This window comes from Rhincodon typus, chromosome 15 (genome assembly GCF_021869965.1).
Source record: "Rhincodon typus isolate 14 chromosome 15, sRhiTyp1.1, whole genome shotgun sequence".
Classification (NCBI taxonomy): domain Eukaryota; kingdom Metazoa; phylum Chordata; class Chondrichthyes; order Orectolobiformes; family Rhincodontidae; genus Rhincodon; species Rhincodon typus.
In genome coordinates this window covers 7,370,366-7,393,145 of record NC_063346.1, presented here as the reverse complement: position 1 = coordinate 7,393,145, position 22,780 = coordinate 7,370,366, and the positions used below count along the sequence as shown (strand labels likewise).

General features: G+C 41.3%; 1 protein-coding gene across 1 annotated transcript in view; it reads right to left on the bottom strand.

Annotated features, from left to right (window-relative positions):
* Positions 1-22,378, bottom strand: part of cdh8 (cadherin 8) — a 220,649-nt gene extending 198,271 nt beyond the window's left edge. Inside the window, exon 1 of the mRNA XM_048605765.1 lies at positions 22,127-22,378. Coding sequence (XP_048461722.1) covers positions 22,127-22,378 — 252 coding nt within the window. The remainder of the gene's footprint in view (positions 1-22,126) is intronic.
* Positions 22,379-22,780: the final 402 nt, after the last annotated feature.

Sequence of the window (22,780 nt, the reverse complement as noted above, 5' to 3'; positions counted from 1 at the left end):
ACTCTGATTTTCTTTTCGCAGATGCTGCCAGACCTGCTGAACTTTTCCAGCAACTTCTGTTTTTGCACTCCTGATCTCTCCCATTTCTGAAATGTAAACCTTGTGCATCAGTTCAGGGTAAAATCTATTTGTTCTTTCCCAAGAGTGATTGAAAGAAAAGCACATGATTGTACTTCCTGAGCAGGCTGTGTCTGCAAGGATCCAGAAACAACGCTGTATGGTTAGTGACTCAACCATATGCAGGTCACGAGAACCACAGAATCCATCACTCTAATGCTTTTATCCTTTTGTCTTCAAGAATAACCCATTTGGCAAAGTGTTTTCTTCAAATCAGAAAGTCAACAGAGCCACAGCAATGTGGTTGACTATCAATTAAAATGGCTGGGCAAGGTATTCAGTTATAATAATCTCTACAAAGACTCAATAAGGAAATGAGCCAGACAGACCACCAAGAATTGACCAAGACACCTGAGAAAGAAAAACAATTTCAGAAACAGCCCCGTCAAATCTGCAAAGTCCTCCTCACGAACATCTGGGGGCTAGTGCCAAAATTGTGAGAGCTGTCTCACAGGCCAGTCAAGCAATAATCTGACATTGTCTATCAGATATGATTCCATGAGTATGACTATGTTCAAACACCACTGGATTTGTCCCATCCCACTGGCAGAACAGGCCGAGCAGAGGCAGCAGCACAGAGGTACTTCGTCAAGAGGGAGTTGCCCCAGGAGTCTTCAGCATTGACTCTCACATCTCGTTGTGAAATGTGATGGACAATTAAACAACTCACTGGAGGAGGAGGCTCCACACATATCCCCATCCTCAATGATGGAAGAGCCCAATACCTCAGTGCAAAAGCTAAGGCTGAAGTATTCGCAGCAATCTTCTGCCAGAAGTGCCTCCTCCAGTGATCCCCAGCATTACAGATAGCAGTGTTTAGTCAATTTGATTCACTCCACATGATATCAAGAAACAGTTGGAAGCACTGGATACTTCAAAGGGTCCTGACAACATTTCAGCAATAGTACTGAAGATTTGAGCTCTGGAACTTGCTGCTCTTCCAGCCAAGATCTTGCAGCACAGTTACAGTTACTGTGCTGTCATCTACTCGACATTTCCTAGGTATGTCCTGTACATAAAAAGTAGGACAAATCCAACCCAGCCAACTACTACCCCATCAGTCTACTCTCGACCATCAGTAAAGTGATAGAAGGTGTCATCAACAGTGCTATCAAGCTGCCCCTGCTCAGCAATAACCTGCTCAGTGACGCCCAGTTTGGGTTCCGCCAGGGCCACTCAGCTCCTGACCTCATTACAGCCTTGGTTCAAACATGGACAAAAGCGTTGAATTCCAGAGGTGATGTGAGGGTGTCAGCCCTTGACAGCAAGGCAACATTCAACCAAGTGTGGCATCAAGGAACCTCAGCAAAACTGGGATCAGTGGATATCAGGGGCATACTTTTCACTGGTTGGAGTCACACTTGGCACATCAGAGCATGGTTGTGGTTGTTGGAGGCCAGTCATCTCAGCTCCAGGACATCTCTGCAGGAGTTCCTCAGGGTAGTGTCCTCGGCCCAACCATCTTCAGCTGCTTCATCAATGACCTTCCCTCCATCATAAGGTCAGAAGTGGGGATGTTCGCCGATAATTGCACAATGTTCAGCACCATTTGCAGGTTCTCAGATACTGAAGCAGTCCACATTCAAATATATCAAGATGTCTGCTTTAGGGATGATGTTATTAAATTTGAAAGGGTTCAGAAAAGAATTATAAGGATGCTGCCAGGATCGGAGGGTTTGAGCCAAAGAGAGAGGGTGAATAGTTTGGGGCTTTTCTGCCTGAAGCATCGGAGGCCGAGGCTGACCATATACAGGATGGGCATGGATAGGGTGAACAGCCCTCTTTTTCCTCGGGTAGTGGAGTCCAAAACTAGAGGGAAAACATTTAAGGTGAGAGGGGAAAGATTTAAAACAGACCTGAGGGGCAACATTTTTACGCAGAGGGTGGTGCATGTATGGAATGAGCTGCCAGAGGAGGTGGTGGGGGCTGGTAAAACGTTTACATTAAAAAGGCATCTGGGTACATGAATAGGAAGAATTTAGAGGAATATTGGCTAAATGCTGGCAAGTGTGACTAGATGAATTTAGGATATCTGGTCAGTCGGAAAAGTTGGACCGGAGTGTCAATTTCCGAGCTGTATAACTCTGTGATTCTATAAGTAGCAAGTAACACTCGCACCACACAAATGCCACACAATGACGCTTTCCAATAGGAGACAATCTAACCACTACCCCTTGACATTCAATGCATTACCCTCGCTGAATCCCCCATTATCAACGTCCTGGAGCCACCATTGACCAGAAACTCAACTGGACTCACTACATAAACAAAGTGGCTACCAGACCAGGTCATAGACTAAGAATACTTAGGTGAGTGACTCACCTCCTGACTTCCCAAATTCTGTCCACAGGTCACAAGTCAGGAGTGTGATAGAATACTGTCACTTTCCTGGATGGGTGTAGCCCCAACAACACTCCAGAAGCTTGACACCATCCAGGACAAAACAGCCCATTTGTCTGGTACCATATCCACAAACATTCACTCCCTCCATCGCCGATGCTCAGGAGCAGCAGTGTGTACTATCTACAAGATGCAGGAATTTTTTTTTCCCTGAAGAGCATTTGTGTATACATTTTTCAGATATCTATAAGGATAAGTATTTATTCTTGCATATACCAAATGTATATGCTAACTAATTATTGCACCTTTATTGAATACATTTTACTTTGATAATAAAGCCATGATTGTCTTTATTAAGCAACCTGGCTGGTAGATGTTTGTTTGAAAACTTTAATAGCACTAAATGGACGTTTCAATAGCCAGATGGTTGTTTTTGCAAGCATTGAAGGGAATAGTATATCAGGACTCTGCAGAAACCCCTCTGTAGCAGACTGTATTGGGGGTTGCCCAAGACATTGAAGATTCTGATGGACAACTTCCTTGTGTTTGAAATTCTCCAGAAATTTCCATTTACATCAAAGAATTCTGAGAGTTTGGCTGCAGTTCACATTTACCCAGGAAAAGTTGGACTATTAAAAACCTAGTCTAACTTTCAAGTAACTTATCACACACACCCTCATCTACAACTCCTCCAGGCTCTTTATGCCAAATGGAACTCGACTTTACACCACCCCACCATCCCAGGGCTCAACACCTCTCCTACTGCCATACCTAACAGCCCCTCCCATTAGGGATCTGACTGCCCCTCTCCCCGGTTACAGCCCATGCTCCAACCCAGATATTGATCTGTCCCCCTTGGACCCAACATGCAGTTTCCATAGCAACCTCCGAGTACCTTCCAAGTGATGTTCAACATGGAGGAGTACTGATTCATCACTCGAGGGAGGTGGTATCATCAGGAACTTTGAGATTTTGTTCTCGCTGAATTTGGCATTTTGAACATCTGTTTATTTTCATGATGATATTCATGACAAAGAAGAAGAGGTCAGAGTGCAAGTGATAGCGTTGTGTCCTCTATGGAGCAGCTAGTCAACAATAACCTAAAAGTTGCCAAGCTAACTTATGCAAAGTTTGTTAAGGTCAACTGGAAAGGTAGTGGAGGCAACAACTTTACCCAGAATATCTGTCATGTAAATGCAAGCTTTTACAGGTCAGACAATCCTTACACCAGTTCACATTTGATGGTGTCCACACGCATAAGCAAACCCACCACCCCCAGCACAATCTCCACATCCCTCCACCTCAAACCCCCATAACCCCTCCCATTGCCTTTTCAATATCTTAATGACAACTCCAGCACTGAGTACAAGAAGCTGCCCAGTGCCCATGGCCCGTAGAGGAGTGAAATAACTTCACAGAGGCTGGCACCCCATCACCAAGTCATCCTTTACTTACACATGAACAGTCCTTGACCATAGTGCTGCCTCATTCAGAGTCAGGTTCCAGAGTGCCAGTATCTCTGGCACTCACCCTTTTTATATGTCAGCCAGGAGTCCCTGAGTGGACCAGGTTAAAAGCTCATTATCTGTGATGCCCAGCTGGCTGACCTCATTACAATCATTACAAGGAGAGGTCAGGAGAGGAAGTTGTGAGAAGATAAGAACACATGAACAAGTAAGCCATTTGGGCCTTCAAGCCTGTTTCAACATTTAGCAAGGTCATGGCTGACCTGATTTTAACCTCAACTCTACATTTTTGTCAAAGGTAAAAGGAAAGGTTGAAGTAGTTAGACAGAGAAAACTGCTTCTCAACATTAAAAGGACAACAATGTCATCTTAGGTGCATGCATCTCCAGTACTAAAATGAAATTAGAGTGGTTGACAAATCTGAAAAGGCTATTCCCCGAGTACTTTCTTTTGAATGCAGGGAGATGCTCATGAATAGCACTCATGACAGTTGTCACATGAATAATACAATGAGAACCAAGCAAAATAAGAACGGTTCGCAGGAGAGTTGAAAAAAGCAAAAATAAGATTCAAAGACAGAACATGAATTAAACTGGTACTTCACCTGATGAAGGAGCAGCTCTCGGAAAGCTTGTGATTTCAGTTAAACCTGTTGGACTACAACCTAGTATTGTGTGACTTCTGACCTAAAATAAATCATTTATCCTATTGCTCCGAAAGCTTGTGATTTCAAATAAACCTGGTGTCGTGTGATTTCTGACCTTATCCACCCCAGTCCAATGCCAGCACATCATGAGTTAAACTTACAGCCAATATTAATAGAGTCTAAAAGCTTCCACAGCATAAAAATAGTTAAAAAGAAGTGATGGTGAGGAGTGGGACCAATGATGGCTTGAAAGGAGATTTGTACAAGGAGGCAGGGGCATAACTAAGATTATTTATATTCATTAACAGCAAGTGGGCATCACTAGCTGACCAGCATTTATTACCATCACTAATTATTAAAAGTCAACCACATTGCTGTGAGTTTGGAGTCACATGTAGGCCAGACCAAGTAGGAATGGCAGTTTCCTTCCCTAAAGGACCTTAGTGAACCAGATGGGGTTTTCCTAACGATCAATAATGATTTCATGGTCATCATTAGACCCTTAATTCCAGTTTATTATTTCATTGAATTCAAATTCCACCATCTGCTATGGCAGGAGTTGAACCAAGGTCCCCAAAACATTACCTGAGTCTCTGGATTAATAATTTTGCAATAATACCACTAGACTAACACCTCCCGTACTAAATAGTAAATAAATTATTTACATCTGACTTTACCAAGGTAGCATGTACTGGCTAGGTCATGTTGAATATAAGGTAGCTCAGACACAGGATGCATTATCAGACAGTAAGTCTGTACTTAAAGTTGATCGCACATCAGGATTGGGTGAAGTACATCTGAGGATTGTGAAGGAAATGAGTTAGGAAATTAAGAAGACATTGGCTATAGTTTTAGTCTTCCTTTAGTTCAGAGATGGTGCCAGAGGAATTGAAAATTACAAAATTGTCATTCTTTTCAAACAAGTCCTGCAACTATTGCCCAGTCTTCAGGCTTCAGTGAGGAGCAAGATTTAAGAAACAATAACATGGGACCAAACTAATACTTATTTGGGCAAATGTGGATTAATTAAGAAAAGATAGTGTGAATTTGTAAGGGGAAAGTTATGTATAATTAACTTTACTAAGTCTTTTGATGAAGTAACAGAGAAAGTTGGGCCATGCTGATGATGCCTGAAGAGATAAGGAACTCCACACTAATGTGTAAAGAAACACAACACATATGGACCAGATACTTAATTACTCCAGCAACCACCCCAACGCCCATAAACGGAGCTGCATCAGAACATTATTCAAACGAACCTCAACACACTGCAGCAATCTGGAACTGCACAAAGCAGAACAAGAGCACTTATGCAGAGTTTTTAAAAGGAATGGATACCCAAAAAACACAATCTGCCGTTACCTCCGTGACAGACCACAACAAGAAGACACAACATGGCCAGAAACATTAGTCACCCTACCGTACATCAGGGACATATCAAAGATGACCACAAGTCTACTCAGACCCCTAAGTATCAGGGTAGCCCACAAAACAACAACCACCCTGCGACAGCTACTGACAAAGATAAATGATCCCATATCCACAACCAATAAAACTAATCTAATATACAAAATACCATACAAGGACTGTGAAAAATATTACATAGGCCAAACTGGAAGAAAACTGACAATAAGGATACACAAACAGATCCATAATAACACAAGCCAAACAGAGAAATGCCAGGGAATTCCTGGAGGTCTGCCATTTCAACCGGAAATGCATCGACAAGCACATTGAACTGGACCCGATATACAAACCACTGAAAAACAGAACAGGAAGTAATGCCAACCACCCCAGCCAATCGAGGCACATAAACAACAAATGGGATGGAACACCAATGCTTCACTGGAGGCGCACTGGCGATGTGACCTAGCAGGATGTCAAAACATCTGCAACGGCTTGACAAGCAAATCTATAACTTCATCCGTGACCCAAGCTACAGATCTTCTCAAAAACGTTATGAGGAGCTTCAGTTACCAGGGTTCATTGCTTAAGGATAAGGAGTAAACTTTTTAGGACTAAAAGGAGGAGAAACTTCTTCACATAGAGAGTGGTGACCCTCTGGAATTCACAGCCACAGAAGGTGGATAAGGCCAAAATATGTGTTTTCAAGAAGGAGGTAAACTGTGGCTAAAGGAATCAAGGGATATGGGAGAGCATGGATTAGAGTATTGAGCTCAATGATCAATCATGATCCTATTGAATGGCAGAGCAGGCTCAAAGAGCCTGAATAGCCTACTCCTGCTTCTATCTTCTATGTTTTTACATTATGTTGAAATGTTAGATGTTCGGAATCATCTCCTTGTAGGTTGAGAAGAAATTTGGCAGAAATGTTAAAAATCATGAGAGGGCTGGACAGAGTAGATCAAGAGCAATAGTTTCCAATGTTGGAATGATAAAGAAGCAGAAAGGACATGTAGCTGGCAAAAGACACAACGGCAATGTGAGGAGGAACCTTTTCACACAGTGAAATGCAGTGGAATGTAGTATCTGAGCGTGTGGTAGAGGCAGATTCAATTCAGACTTCAACGGAGAGTTTGATCATTTTCTGAAAACAAAAATGCCAAGGCTGCAGAGAAATCATGACAATAGGTAGTTTGGTCCTCCTGCCATAACAAATGGTCTCCTTCTGTGTTGTAACCATCTCCAAGTTTGTGAGAAATGTGAGGACTGGAAAATATTTCTACTTTTTTAAACAAAAACAAAAATCATGGAATGTGGCCTTTGCTGGCAATTATTGTCCATTCCTAATTGTCATTTAGTATATGGTAGTGATCACTTCCTTGAGTTCCTGAAATCTGTCTGTGACCGCAATAACTTTCTATAATTCTACTGCAGAAACAGCAATGTAGGTTCAAAGTCAGGTCAATGCTGTTTTGGTTAAGGGCAGTCACTCTCACCTCCTTTGTATTATATTCTCCCATTCCTACTTCAGCTGAGCTGCAAACAGTCATGATACTGGTTCAGATCGTTGTATATTTGAGTCCCACACTGAATTTAGGCAGTTATGATCTCAGGATATTCCAAAGGTCTTTGGAGTCATTGAGGTCTATAGAGCAGAAAAAGGCTTTCAGCATCTGTGTTGGTCAAAAACAGCCAGAGGAGTCTTTGCTGAAGCATCAACATTATTTAATGAAGCAAATTTTGGTGCCCACGTGAGCAGACTATGAGGCCAGAAATAGAAAAGTGGTGGCAATTGAAGGATGAATATTTTTCAGGACACTGGGGAGAACTTTCCTGCTCTTCTTCACAACAATAAATGCCTTGGGACGTTTGATCATGCCAAAGGAGCTTTATAAATTTGATTTGCTGCTGTAGATTAGATTTTTTAGTCTCATTTGAAATAGTCTGATGGCACTTTCTGACAGTGCAGGGCTCCCATGGAGCTAGGTCTTGTGTAATCAAAGAATTCCCACAGTGTGGAAGCAGGCCATTCAGTCCACTACCGACCAAACAGCTTCCAACCCAGAACCAATCCCCAACTCTATAATCCTGCATTTCCAATGTCTAATCTATTTAGTCTGCACACTAATGTCAATTCAGCATGGCCAATCCATCTAACCTACACATCTTTGGACTGTGGAAGGAAACCGAAGAACCCAGAGGAAATCCAGGGGCAATGTGCAAACTCGACACGAACAGTTGCCTGAGGCTGGAAACGAAACCAGGTATCTGGTATTATGAGGCAACAGTGCTAACCACTGAGCCATCGTGCCACCCTGACTGCTGTTTTGACATAAGCATATATAGAGCTGTTACAGAGATACTAGGAACTGCCGATGCTGGAGAATCTGGGATAACAAGGCGTAAAGCTGGATGAACACAGCAGGCCAAGCAGTATCAGAGGAGCAGGAAAGCTGACGTTTCAGGTCTAGACCCTTCTTCAGAAATGGGGGAGGGGAAGGGGATTCTGAAATAAATAGGGAGAGAGGGGGAGGCGGATAGAAGATGGATAGAGGAGAAGATAGGTGGAGAGGAGACAGACAGGTCAAAGAGGCGGGGATGGAGCCAGTAAAGGTGAGTGTAGGTGTGGAGTTAGGGAGGAGATAGGTCAGTCCAGGGAGGCCGGACAGGTCAAGGGGGCGGGATGAAGTTAGTAGGTAGGAGATGGGGGTGGGGCTTGGGGTAGGAGGAGTGGATAGGTGGGAGGAAGGACAGGTTAGGGAGGCGGGGGCGAGCTGGGCTGGTTTTGGGATGCGGTCGGGGGAGGGGAGATTTTGAAGCTTGTGAAGTCCACATTGATAACATTGGGCTGCAGGGTTCCCAAGCGAAATATGAGGTGCAGTTCCAGTAACCTTCGGGTGGCATCATTGTGGCACTGCAGGAGGCCCAGGATGAACATGTTGTTCAAGGAGTGGGAGGGGGAGTTGAAATGGATCGCGACTGGGAGGTGCGGTTGTTTGTTGCGAACCGAGCGTAGGTGTTCCACAAAGCGGTCCCCAAGCCTCCGCTTGGTTTCCCCGAAGTAGAGAAGGCCACATCTGGAACAGCGGATACAGTATACCACATTAGCAGATGTGCAGGTGAACATCTGCTTGATGTGGAAGGTTTTCTTGGGGCCTGGGATGGGAGTGAGGGGGGAAGTGTAGGGGCAGGTGTAGCACCTCCTGCGATTGCAGGGAAAAGTGCCGGGTGTGGTGGGGCTGGAGGGGAGTGTGGAGCGGACAAGGGAGTTGTGGAGAGAGTGGTCCCTCCGGAAAGCAGATAAGGGTGGGGAGGGAAAGATGTCTTTGGTGGCGGGGTCGGATTGCAGATGGCGGAATTGTCAGAGGATGATGCGTTGGATCTGGAGGTTGGTGGGGTGGTACGTGAGGACGAGGGGCATTCTGTTTTGGTTGTTATTGCCAGGAGGGGGTGTGAGGGATGAGTTGCGGGAAATGCGGGAGACACGGTCGAGGGCATTTTCGACCACTGTGGAGGGGAAGTTGCGGTCCTTGAAAAATGAGGACAAGTTGCAGTTGGGTTGAGCAGAACTTCATTCCTGTCAGTGCAGAGTGAATATGATTGCAGAGCATTTAAGAAAAGAGTGGTATCCCAATGCACATTTTATTAAATAAAGATAGTGCCCTATTGACATTGATTCCCTTTCTGTGTGTTGTTTTTTTTCTCCCCCCCGTTGGACTATCTCTGCTTAGGCAGTGAATGCAGCTTCAGAACTGGCAGAATGGAAGTTGAGTGAGAGTGAGCTGAATCAACATCAATGGATGTGTAGTCATTAGCGTTCAGATGTCTTATTATTTCAACTGTATGTGTTAACTTTGTTCTCTTTCATCACTGACACTTTTTGAACTGCTTGCCACAATAACATCTTCCAGACTAAAGCTGACAAAGAGTTGAATTTCATGTTGTTACACACGGGAAGCTTTCTCACTTCTCTCACACACTCCTGGATACCTGTCCACACTGACAGAATGGATTTATCTGTCACCTTCGGTCTTCAGCTTTTATCCTCACTTATGGCTGTCATATTTTATCACATTGCACCTTTGACATTGCACCTCTGAGCATTTTTCCTTGTTGTTGCTTGTATTCCAAACACTCTGTGTTCCTCCTCCCTACTTCCTCACTGGTAAAGCAGAATTTCATTGTACTGCAACCTCTTAAAACATATTCCCTGAAAGGAACTCATGTTACAGCTGTACAAGACATTGGTCAGGCCACATTTGATGTACTGCATACACACTCTGGTCGCGCTGCTGTAGTAAGGATGTTAATAAACTGGAAAGGATGCAAAAAATATTTACAAGGATGTTATCGAGGCTGGAAGGTTTGAGTTGTAAGGAGAGGCTGGCTGGGGTCTTTTTTTCTCTGGAGCGTAGGATGTTGAGAAATGATCTTATAGAGGTTTATAAAATCATGAGGGGCACAAATAAGGTGAATAGCCAAAGGTCTTTTCCCCAGGGTAGGGGAGTCCAAAACTGGAGGCCATTGGTCTCAAGCAAGAGGTGATAGATTTAAAATGGACCTGAGGGTCAACTTTTTCATACAGAGGATCGTGCGTGTATGGAATGAGCTGCCAGAGGAAATGGTGGAGGCTGGTACAATTACAACATATAAAAGACACATTTGGACAGGTACATGGATAGGAAAGACTTGAAGGGATGTGGGCCAAACAAAGGCAAATGGAACTAGTTCAATTTAGGAAACCTGGGTGGCATGGATGAATTGGGCCAAAGGGGCAGTTTCCATACTGTATGACTTTATAACTCTATGACTCTAATATAGCGCCTTTCGTTCTTTCATTTACAAGCTTTGAACAACTGTGTCACTTCCTATCCACTTTCTATGTTTCTTTTCAGCCTTGCTGATGTATCAAAGGCTGTTTCTAGACCACACGTCCACAAGAATGAGGGGCAAGAGTAGGCTTGAATCAAAAAATATGGAGCTAGAAAAGCACAGCAGGTCAGATAGCATCCAAGGAGCAGGAAATTCAACATTTCTGGTCAGAACCCTTCTTCAGGACTGTAGGCTGTAGGCTGTAGGCTGTAGGCAAGAGTAGGCTGTTTTGGCCCTCGAACTTACACCACCATTCAATAGGACCATGACTGATCCAACAATCCTCACATCCACTTTCCTGCCCTTTCTCTATAACCCTTGGTTTCCCTCCTGACCAAGAAACCATCTATCTCAGCCTCAGGTGACAGAGCTGAGGGTGTTGGAGGTGGTTGGCTTGGTGTGGGGAACATGAGGGACATGGTCTCGAACCAGGGACATAACCTCAGAATAAGTAGCGGGCCGTTGAAGATTGAAATGAGGATGAATTCCTTCAGTGAAAGGATGGTGAATCTTGGAATATTCACAAGTGGCATCAATAGATTTCTACATATTGACAATGCCAAGGAATAAAAAAAAAGTACAGAAAAGGCGATGTTTCAGTACAAGATCAAGTCATGAACTGCAAAATGGGCTCCAAGGTGTGAATAACATGCTTCTGCCACTATACCCTATGTGACCTTAACCATTTCACTCCTATTTCTGAGTCAGTGTTAATTTCGTCAGCTCTTAAATCAAACTGGGGGTTTCTCCAAAATGTTGACTCTAATAAAATAATTCAGAGCTATTGTGAAATACATTCTGTTGAAGCTTTTTCTCTGTTTCTTCAAACACCCAACGCAAACCTCAGTAATAGACCAGATTTGTTGAAATATATGTCATATGTGCCCAGTTAGATGGTTTCAACTACGCTTAACTTGAAAAGCTTTGCACTATAACTTGCTGAAAGCACCAATTAATAACGGTGCAACAATATTGATAGGTACATTTTGGACCTTAGCAGATGATGAGAACAAAAATTATCGCCTTCATTAATAAGATTTAAGGATTAAGAAAGACTTAAAGGAAAAATGATAGAAAACGATGACAGAGTGAAATCAGGCACAGAGAGGAACAAAATAAAGAAGAAATAAATTAGCTTTGGGGCAAAAAAAAGTGACAGAAAAGAAAAATTGAATTAAGAAGTTAAATTTGAAAACTCTCCAACAACAATTCATTATCTGGAGGAATGAGGCTCCGCAGTTTCAATTGTTCCCTTTCTTATGCTTCAGCAATTGAGCACAGACAGAAAAATAGCAGGTCTGCAAGTAAGAAACAGAAAGTGGGATATGGTTAAAATTAAGGATATCTCCAAATGTTCTTGTGTTACCTTGTGTTACCAGGCTGTTGACAAGGTTATTATTCACCCAGAGGGGTAAAAAAGAACAATGATACTTGGAAACAAAGGTACTGGTCATTCTGTCTCTCGTTCTTTTCAAATGACACTGATGAGTGATCAACTTTTACAAGTTGAAATTCCACTTACTTTCCCTGCATATGTATTTTCAATGGAGGAAAGGATATTTGGCTGGAAACATTTTTGTTCTTCTTTCGTCAGCTTCAAGGGAAGTAAATTATGTTTTAATTGACATAAAAGTGGTTGCCAAAGAACTTAAGGGAGCTTCCAAGTTTCCATGCAATCGCACTGGTGCCTCCAACTAAAACTGATCTGGTTATCACTTCAGAAAAAGAATGAGATGAGCAGAATCCAAGCAATTGCAGGACGGTGGGGCTGCTACAAAGTTAAACTTTCAGTTTCAAGCAACATCAATCAGTGGCATGGTCATCGAGTGACTTATCAGTGCCCAGGAAGTTCATTTATGATGCATGACCTTGCCTTGTTTTGTCTTGCACTTGTCTTCTGAATCTAAATCATATTCTTCAAATCTAGTTCAATTCTCATGCAATCCTACATTTCTTTCATTCTACCATCATTAGTAAGTCTTTCATCTAGCCTTTGATGTCTGTAAGTGATACCTTTCAGCCAGCTTTCTTTTTCCCAGCAATTCCGCAAACCAAAGTTACAGATTCCCATTTCTCATTCCTATTTGATTATCAAAGCATGCAATAAAGGGTAAAAATATTTACCTTGAAACTAGTTCTTGAACCTTTCCAACAGTTTTCTATTTCTTGCAGATTGTGAGCAACAACAGCATGGATTTGAGCAAATTGAGTATGCCAATGTCATGTCTGGGACCTTTCAGGTGGTGAGCAAGAAGGAATGTAATCTTTGTACAGGACAATATACTTAGGGAGTTGAATGCTGGACTCTGCAATTCAGAGCATGGGTATAAAGCTTGTGTTACCTGGCTGTTGTCAAAGTTACTACGTGCCCAGATGGGGAAAAAAAGGAACAATGATACTTGCAAATGAAGGTACCGGTCATTCTGAAGCTCCATTTTGTGGAATACAAGATGAGTTAGACCTATATGGAGGGGAGGGGAGGCAATGTCCTTAGTGATATTATTGCTAGACTGTTAATCCAAAAACCCAGGTAATTTTCTGGGGACCTGGGTTCGAATCCTGCCACAGTAGATGGTTGAATCTGAATTCAATAAATATCTGGAATTAAGAGTTTAATTATGACTATGAATCAGATTGTGGGAAACCCATCTGGTTCACTAATGTCCTTTAGGGAAACAAACTGCCATCCTTACCTGGTCAGGACTACATGTGACTCCAGACCCACAGCAATGTGGTTGACTCATGACTGTCCTCTGGACAATTAGGGATGGACAATAAATGCTGGCCTAGCTAGCAATGCCGTCATCCCGTAATTGAATTTTTTAAAAAATCCAGTTTTATGGGTCTTTCCCTCTGGGTAGAATGGAAGGGAAAGTTGGAGTGGGGAAGGAAGGGCCTAACCATCGTGATAGATACAGGTACCAGACAACCACATAGGTTGGGGTACGAACAAGACTCTGCTGTCGGTTTATGAACAACTAGGAAATAAATTAAAAAGGAGAACTCTTTTTTTAAAAATCATTACATACATGTGTCACAGCAAATGCACATAGAGTAAATAAGATGACAGACTTGAACCAGCTCAAAGATCAGCGCATAAGGATTTTTTTTCTCATTCATAAGGCATTGGCACAAGTATAGGAAAAAGAGGGAGCTGTGTCATTAGGACAGCCTTTAACTGAACCATGCTTGGACCAGTGTACTGGTGAATCACAGAGTTAGGGCTTTAAACTAAATTATGAGAGAGAGGTCACACGACAGCAGTTTTGGAGGAAGTTAAAGAGAAAAGACAAGGCAACAGTACTGGCAATGGAGTAGTTAAGAGAACCAGTGAGGCAGAAAGGGGTAAATGTACAAATATAAAGCAGTGCTAGAAAATAAGGATAGAGTATGAAAAATATTAAGAAGAAAGAATTTGAGACTCTTTATCTAAATCCAGGCAGCATTCATAACAAGTGGATAAATTGGTAGTAAGCGTAGATGTAAATGAGCATCATAGGATAGTCATTACAGAGACATGGTTGCAAAGTGACATGGTTGGGACATTTAAAGTCATTTGACATTTTGGAAGGACAGGAAGAATGGGAGAAGAAGTGGGGTGGCACTGTCACTAAAATATAAGTCTGGTATAGTCATGAGTAATGATCTTGGTTCGAGTTTTCAATATATAAAATTGGTTCAATATGAACAAAGTTATTTGAAGAAGTGGTTTACGGATTCGCCTCCCACCAAGTACTACCCACACGTTGAACATAGTAAAAATCAAGAAATAATGGGTTTGTAAGAAAGATACTGCAATAATTACAAGAGATTTTAAGCATCATATAGATTGACCCTGCCAAATTGGCAACACAATCTTTGTGGAGAATATTTGTGACAGCGTCTTAGAACAATACATTTGAGAAGCCAAGCAGAGATCAGGTCATTTTGGATCTGGTAATATATAATGAGGCAGGATTAATCAATTACCTTACAATAAAGGGTCCTCTAGGTAAGAGCGATCCTAATATAATGTAATTTCATATTCGTTTTGGGGATAAGCAATCATATTCTGAGCAAAGAGCCATAATCTTAAATAAAGGCAAATGTATGGGTCTGAAGTCAAAGTTGCCTAAAGTACAATGTGAAAATTAACTAAAAGGTGAGATGGCAAAGAAACAGCAGCAGACACTTAAGGAGAGATTTCATGATGCTCAATAAATGCAATTATAGTGATAATAATTTAAAGACTGTCAAGACCATTCATAATCTATTGGTGAAAGAAGGAATTTAAGAATGTTATCAACTTGAAATAAATAATGTATAACTTTGTAAAGTTTAGCACACGGAGAAGATTGGGAACAGTTCAGAAACCTGCAAATTAGAAAAGCTAAAGGAAATGGAGAGAAATTAAGTTGTGAGAAAACTAGCAACAGGTATAAAAGCAGTGAAACAGTGAAAACCTCTCATATATAAAAAGAAAAACAAAAGTGTGTGTCGCTCTCTCCATTTAAATAATATTTGGCTTTTCTATTTTGTCTGTGAAAGTGGACAATCTCACAATTTTCCACATTATACTCCATTTTAAAATGTTTGTCAATTCATTTCAGACTTTTACGGTCAATGTACATTCTCCTCTCAATTTGTCTTCTTTTCTACTGTTGAATAATCAACATCAGTCTCTTCATTCAAATCATTAATATAGATCCTAATTAGCGGTAGGCTCAATACCAATCACAGTAGTTTTCAACTAGTTACATCTTCTAATGACCTAATTAACCCAAAACTCTACTTTCTGTTGGCTGTCCAATCCTTTATCCATTCTGACACAATGCTCCCAAAAATAATAAGCTCTCATCGAGTGCAAGAGCTTTTATATGCTACATTATCAAGTGCCTTTTGGAAATCCAAAAGCACTATATCTACTGTTTCCTCCTTATGTGAGCTGTTTGTTACATCCTCAAAGAACTCTAATAAGTCTATCTAATGTGCTTCCATGTCAACATAGCTGTGTTGACTCAAAATGTCCAATTTCCACCTCCATAATAGTGTATTATAGAATTTTGCCAAGAACAGATGTTGGACTAACGAGGGCAAAGTTTTCTACTTAGATTCCTTCCTGTCTTGAATAATGGTATTAAATGTGTTGCTTTCCAATCCACTGGGACTGTTACAAAATCTAATGTATGTTGGAAAACTACAATAATTGCACCCACTATCTCTGCAGCCACTTCTTTAGGAACGTAGGAGTCAGGCTATCAAGCCCATCTGACTTGTTAGCCTTTAGTCCTACCCGTTTCCTTAGTATGTTTATTTAAGTGATTCTGATTTTTTCAAGTTTCTCATTTCCTTTCCTGCTGCTTTTCTATTGTTCTTTAGAGGTTATTTGTATCTGAATGGAGGAGCAGATTTAATGGGTGAAATGGCCTAGGCATTCTCCAATTTCTTAAGACCCATGATTTTTGAAGTCGGTAAGTGCTGGGTACAAGGAAATAGTTTGGGAGATATGGAGCTTCAGAAATAGGTGATGCTAGGATAGAATATAAGAATAGAAAAATAAAGATTGCATTTCTATCGTAACTTTCATTACCTCAATATACACAGAAAGTGCTTTCACGTATTGATGATTTCTATATGCGTTCTGTATACATTGTGTATTTTAGAAACCACTGTTGTAATTTAGAAAACGTGACAATCATAAAGTAATAGAGTCATTCTCATGGAAACAGGCACTTCAGTCCAACTCATTCATGCCGACCAAGTTTCCCAAACTAAACTAGTCCGATTTGCCTGCATTTGCCCCACATCACTCTCAACCTTTCCTATTCATGTTCCTGTCCAAAATGTCCTTGAAATGTTGTAACTATACCTTGTATCTTGTCACTTCCTCTAGCTGTTCATTCCACATACGAACCACCCTCTGTACGAAAAAGTTGTCCCTTGAGACCCTTTTAAATCTTTCTCCTTTCACCTTAAAAATATGTTACCTAGTTTTGAACCCATCCCCATCCCCACACCACATGCCACCTCCCACTCCATCCAGGGAAAAGACCTCAACACACTCCTGCAGTTGGCAGTGTGATAATGACCAGATTAGCAGTTTCAGCCATATTAGTTGAGAAATTAAGATTGACCAGGGCAATGGGCAGATTTTCTACCTCTTTAAAACAATGTTATGGGGTGCTTTTCATCTGTCCGCATCTCAGTTTCACATCTCACCTAAAAAATGGCACCTCTACCCATCAGTACTGCACAGGAATTGTCAGCTCAGATGTTGCACTCAAAATCCCTGAAGTGAAGTTTGAACACATAACTCAAAGGCAAGTATGCTAACCAGCTATCTCATGACTAACACTAGGATCTAGAGTAATGAGAATACATAAGGAAGATTGCATCAGGCTGAATTGGAGAATAGAAGAAAAATAAATGAGTGAAGTGTTATTGTGAATCTCTAATGGCAATTTTTAAACCATTGTTCTGTAAATAATCAAAATATTACTTGTGAAAAGTAAAATCCCCACAGAAATCTCTTCTGAAATTCTCCAGGAAGGAAGTGATGGAGGATTGTTTTAATCTTGTGTTAAGTAATTTATCAGATTCAAATGAAAAAAAAGAGATCTGTAAATCATTGGCACTATGGGACTTACCAAGCTAGCTTTGAAAGACCAGAGAGTCGAGACTTATCTGAGATCGCTACTTTATATGCACTTGTCAAAAAAAAGTCACTTCAAAACTTAACCTCTGTGAAAATTATAGATAAAAGCTGGGTTCAACACAGTTTAGTTTGCATCTTGCTTTATTACGGACCTCTCAACAGTGACATTTGGATAAACTACAGAGAGCCTTCACGTAATACAGCTGAATTCTGTGCACATAAGAGGAAGATCAGTCTATATAGCATCACCTCATACAACAATCCTATCTGACTAATCTCTTGGAGAGACCTAATTGTGTCACGGAAAATATCACTCCAGTCACAAATGAAAGAAATCATCAAACATAAAAAGTTCTATTTTGTTTTTACGCTACTACTCCCTGCTGCCGTTGTTTCCTTTGTCATTGTTATTGAATACATTTTGTGAAATAGAGCTTTTGCTGACCCGAAAATGCAATGCATCCTTCACTCAGAAACAGACTGCAGACATTGATACTGGACTGTCTTGTCACAAGAAATAGCAGAAAGGAAGCATCACAGTGGCTGAAGTTGTGAGATTAAGCATGGAGAGCACAAGTTTAAGACTGATAAGCCCATGAATACCTGGCTAGACTAGAAATATCTCCTTTTCTTTCTTGAGGCTGGTCTCATTAGCTCCAGCAGTGCTATTCCTTCCTTGCTTTACAGATATTCTTACTCTAGTGATTTCTGCAGAAGAGGTACTTATATCTACTTTCCTGCAGACTTACAATCTTACAATGTGCCTTTCTATTTGGTGAGGTGACAGATAACAATTCTGTTTGCAAGTGACAAGAGTAGTAATTGTGTGGCCTGAAGTGGTGATGGTGAGAGGGGACACTGAGTCAAAAACTAGACAGATCCTCCATGGAGGAAGGGTGTCTTCAACAGGCTGGGGTGAAGTGACAGGCCTTATGGAGAAAGAGCGACAGAGACAAAAGACTTCTCAACCAAGATATGCATTTGCAGGTTGGTTCCATTGTTTTTGTAGCTTTTGTCTTAATTTCACTAAATATTTATAAAGACCCAATGCCATTGTACTACTGAATGCCAGCTTCATGGTTGTCCATGTGCTAAATTTCCAGCTTACACTAAGAAGATCAAAAACAGAATGCATCAATATAAGATGGTCACTGAGAAATCAACAAGAGGATTCATAAGGAACATCTTCACCTGGACAGTGCTAGGAAGGTGGAACTTTATGCCACAAGGAATAGTTGAGGCAAACAAAGGAAGCTCAATAAATGCATAAGATAGAAAGGAATATTATCATTGGTTGAGATGAGATGAAGCTAGCCCAGTGGAGCCTGAACTCTGGCATAGACTGGCTGGGGGAAATGGTCTGTTCCTGTGATGTAGATTCGGTCTAAATCTATGCACATAGAGAATTTTCTCCAAACGTCTCCAACACCTAAATCAGGCTGAAAGAGCAGTTTCTAATTTTATTGCTATTTGTCCTATTTATTGCTATCAGCACCCCCACTGTGTAATTGCTTTTCGTTGTTGACTCAAATAACCTACAAATTGTTGCTTTTTAAAATTTGTTTCCTGTGTTCATAAAACACAGGGATCCTTCCTGATGTGGTAGTCTAGAATGTGGGCTGGCTTTCTCAAGTCCACTGTAATTTGACAAGTAGCTGTGGAGATATATCTTGACCGAGAAGTTTCAGAATCACAGCATGCTTTTTGTTCCCTCCTGCAGTGTTACATATATCACTAAGTGTATAATAACTCTGCCAAGTTGTATATTACTGGGAGCTAAATATCTCTAAGCGCTTACTCTACCTTCCTTCAACACTTTCGTTCCTCAGTAGCCACAGAGCAAAGCAAAATATTTCTTCTATATCTTCAATTAAGTTTCCTCCTTTCCTGAAGCAGCTGGAAAATACTGGGATGTCCTTTTCTTGTTCTATCACTCCATTCTCCAAGATCTCATCCTGCTGTTCCAAATTTCTCACAAAGAAACAGGCTATTCAGCCCAACAGGTCCAGGTTAGCATCTATGCTCTATCTGAGTTTGCTCCTAGACCTCGACACCCAATCTCGTCAGCAATATTTTCTATCCCTTACTGCCTGCTTATCACTTCCCCTTAATGCACTTACATTATTTACTTCAATGATTTCTTGTAGTAGAATGTTCTATTTTTCTCACCACGTCTGGTTAAAGATGTTTCTCTATTGATGTACAATCACCTAATTAAAAGAAAAATCCTGCAGCTGCTTGAAATTTGAAAAGAAAGTGCTGGAAAAATTCAGAACAAAGAGTTAATTAACATTTTGTGTCCAATATGATCCAAAATTCTGAAGAAGAGTCATATCAGACTTGAAATGTTAATTCTTTCTCTCTCTAGCGATGCTGCTAGACCATAAGTCCGTAAGACATAGGAGCAGAAATTAGGCCACTTGGCCCATCGAGTCTGCTCCACCATTCAGTCATGGCTGATAACTTTCTCAACCCCACTCTCCTGCTTTCTCCCTGTAAGCTTTGATTCCCTTGACAATCAAGAACCTATCTATCTCTGTCTTAGATATACTCAATGACCTGGCCTCCATAGCTTTCTGTGACAATGAATTCCATAGATTAGTCACTCTCTGGCTGAAGAAGTTTCTCCTCATCTCTGTTCTAAAGGGCCTTCCCTTTACTCTAAAGGTGTGCCATCGAGTCCTGCCAATGGAAACATCTTCCCAACATCCACTCTGTCCAAGCTATTCAGTATTCTGTAAGTTGAGTTTGTTCAGCACTTTCTGTTCTTTTTTACTACTTTCATCCATTGCTTGGTTACTTCATTGTTGAGCTATACTGACTGATGCTTCTGTCTCAGTTAAATAATCCAATGGAACCTGGGACAGCCTTGGCCCAGTTTGACACTGAACATTACTCCTGTAAACTGAGTGTTTGGGGCTTTGTTTGGAATTAGTGACACTTGATAAGCCATGCTTTATGCCACAACATACAAATCCATGACTTCCAGAAAAAAAAAACCTAAACTGCAAAACAAGCATAATTTATTTCACAAGTATAGGAATTAACTTTGAGGTGATAAATGCCGTAATCTGAACATTGGATGCAATGTTGTTACTTCATTGTGATGTTGTAGTCATTGGGATGTGGTAATACCATAGACAGAACTAACCCTCTCCAAATATGGACTTAAAGGCAGCTCAATTAGTTACAACAGTTCTATTGCCCACAAATTAAAAAAAGGGCATTTATTTTTATGTTTAGCAGTTGTCATTAAATTCAGCAAGATATTAAAACAAAATTTACAAGTGATTTCATTAACGCTTCTGGAGCTAACAAATGTGTAACCCACCTCATACAAGAGAAAACAAGGTTATTCATTTATTGCAAGATGTAGAGCTTGCTGTTGATTTATGCCAGCCTGTTTTTTGACCCAATGGTGTGCATCCTTAACCTTCTAATTGTCAAGAACTTAAACAAACAGAAAGAGTACTGGAGAAGCGCAGCAGGTCTGCAGCATCTGTGCAGACAGAAACAGAGTTCATGTCCCCTGTCTGTTGTGACTTCTTCAAAAACCCTTTAGAACCCTTTTCTAGACAGCACAGTGGCTCAGTGGTTAGCACTGCTGCCTCACAGTGCCAGGGACCCGGGTTCGATTCCACCCTCGGGCGACTGTCTGTGTGGAGTTTACACGTTCTCCCTGTGTCTGCATGGGTTTCCTCTGGGTGCTCTGGTTTCCTCCCACAGTCCAAAGATGTGTAGGGTAGGTGGATCGGCCATGCTAAATTGTCCATAGTGCCCAAGGATCTTTAGGTTAGGTGGGTTAGACATGAGGAAATCAGGGATAGGGGAATGGGTCTGGGTGGGATGCTCTTTGGAGGGGCAGTGTGGACCTGTTGGGCTGAATGGCCTGTTTCCACACTGTAGGGATTCTCTGAAGAAGAGTCACACCAGACTCCAAAGTTAACTCTGTTTCTCGCTTCACAAATGCTGCCAGACATAGAACATAGCACAGTACAGGCCCTTCAGCCCACAATGCTGTGCTGACCTATTATCCTACTCTAAGATCAATTGAGTTTCTCCAGCATTCTCTGTGTTTGTTTCAGATTTCCAACATCCATAGTATTTTGCTTTTATTATTTAGAACTTGCCAGATTCATATATTACATTCGCTGCAGAAATTTGAGCTGCTGCTTAACAAACTATGATCATTTTAAAAGATATAATAATTATTCATTGTATATGCAAATTAACTGCGTTGGTCCATTACAAGAAGAACTGAATTCTTAAGTATCACTCCTGCAGGTAGTTCATTTTTTTTTCTAGATTTTTAAACTTTTTTTTGTTGTCTATTTCTTTTTCTTATTCTTAGTCTTTTCCTCTCTTTATCCCTCTTTCTAAGTTTGATTTGACTCCAATTCACTTCACTTTCCATTCTTTTGCTATTTCCTTCACAAACCTATTCATTCTCACTGGTTATGGAGGTGGGCATTTGGTTCCAGGGATTATGAAGACCCCAGATGCCCTGCTCACAACTTTCGGCAACATACACACCATAACGTTTTTGAAACTAAGAGGGCGAGGGAGAAAGCAATCTATCAAATAAGAAGCATCACTTCATCATGATTTATGGCACACGCTTGCACAAAAATAATTTTGCAAACCTACCCGGCCAACGAGGATAGGCTCGGGACCAGAAAACTCTTCCAGCACGAACATTTGATTCCAGACCCAGCCTCTCTTGGCACGGTTGAAAGCGCTAGGGTCACCATTCAGCCCATTCAATGCCAAGATACTTCCGTCCTGCAAACTCTGTGGAGGGTCCATTGTGATTGGCTGCACTAAGGGAAGCACGCTAATCCATGCCAGCATCAAGCGAGTCCAGAAATCCATCAGCATTGTCCCCAATCTCTCGGCCATTATCCCGTTGCTTTCCAAGGCGGTTTCTGAAGGATTGGAATGGGATAGTGGCAGCAGTGGGAAGTCAAGCAGGGGCGCACGTGACGAGAAACTGAAAAAAATCCTCAGTAAATGTTCCTTATGACTGTGGTCTTTTGTGGTTCAAAGTCATTAAGGTTGTCATGTAGTGAATCAGGCTTTCTTGCACGGTGCTTTTGGTGTGTCTACAGGACACTGAGTGTAAACAACAGAGATGCCTTTAATCTATCAGTCGAGTTCATGGCTTGCTCATTCATGACAATGTTCTAGAAACATAATAAGGGAGAGTCATTAGTTTACTTCCTTGCTTCTATAACATAACCTTTACCATTTCACAGCTTTAAAGAGCACTTTGATTCAAAGAATGAGGCCATTTGGCCAATT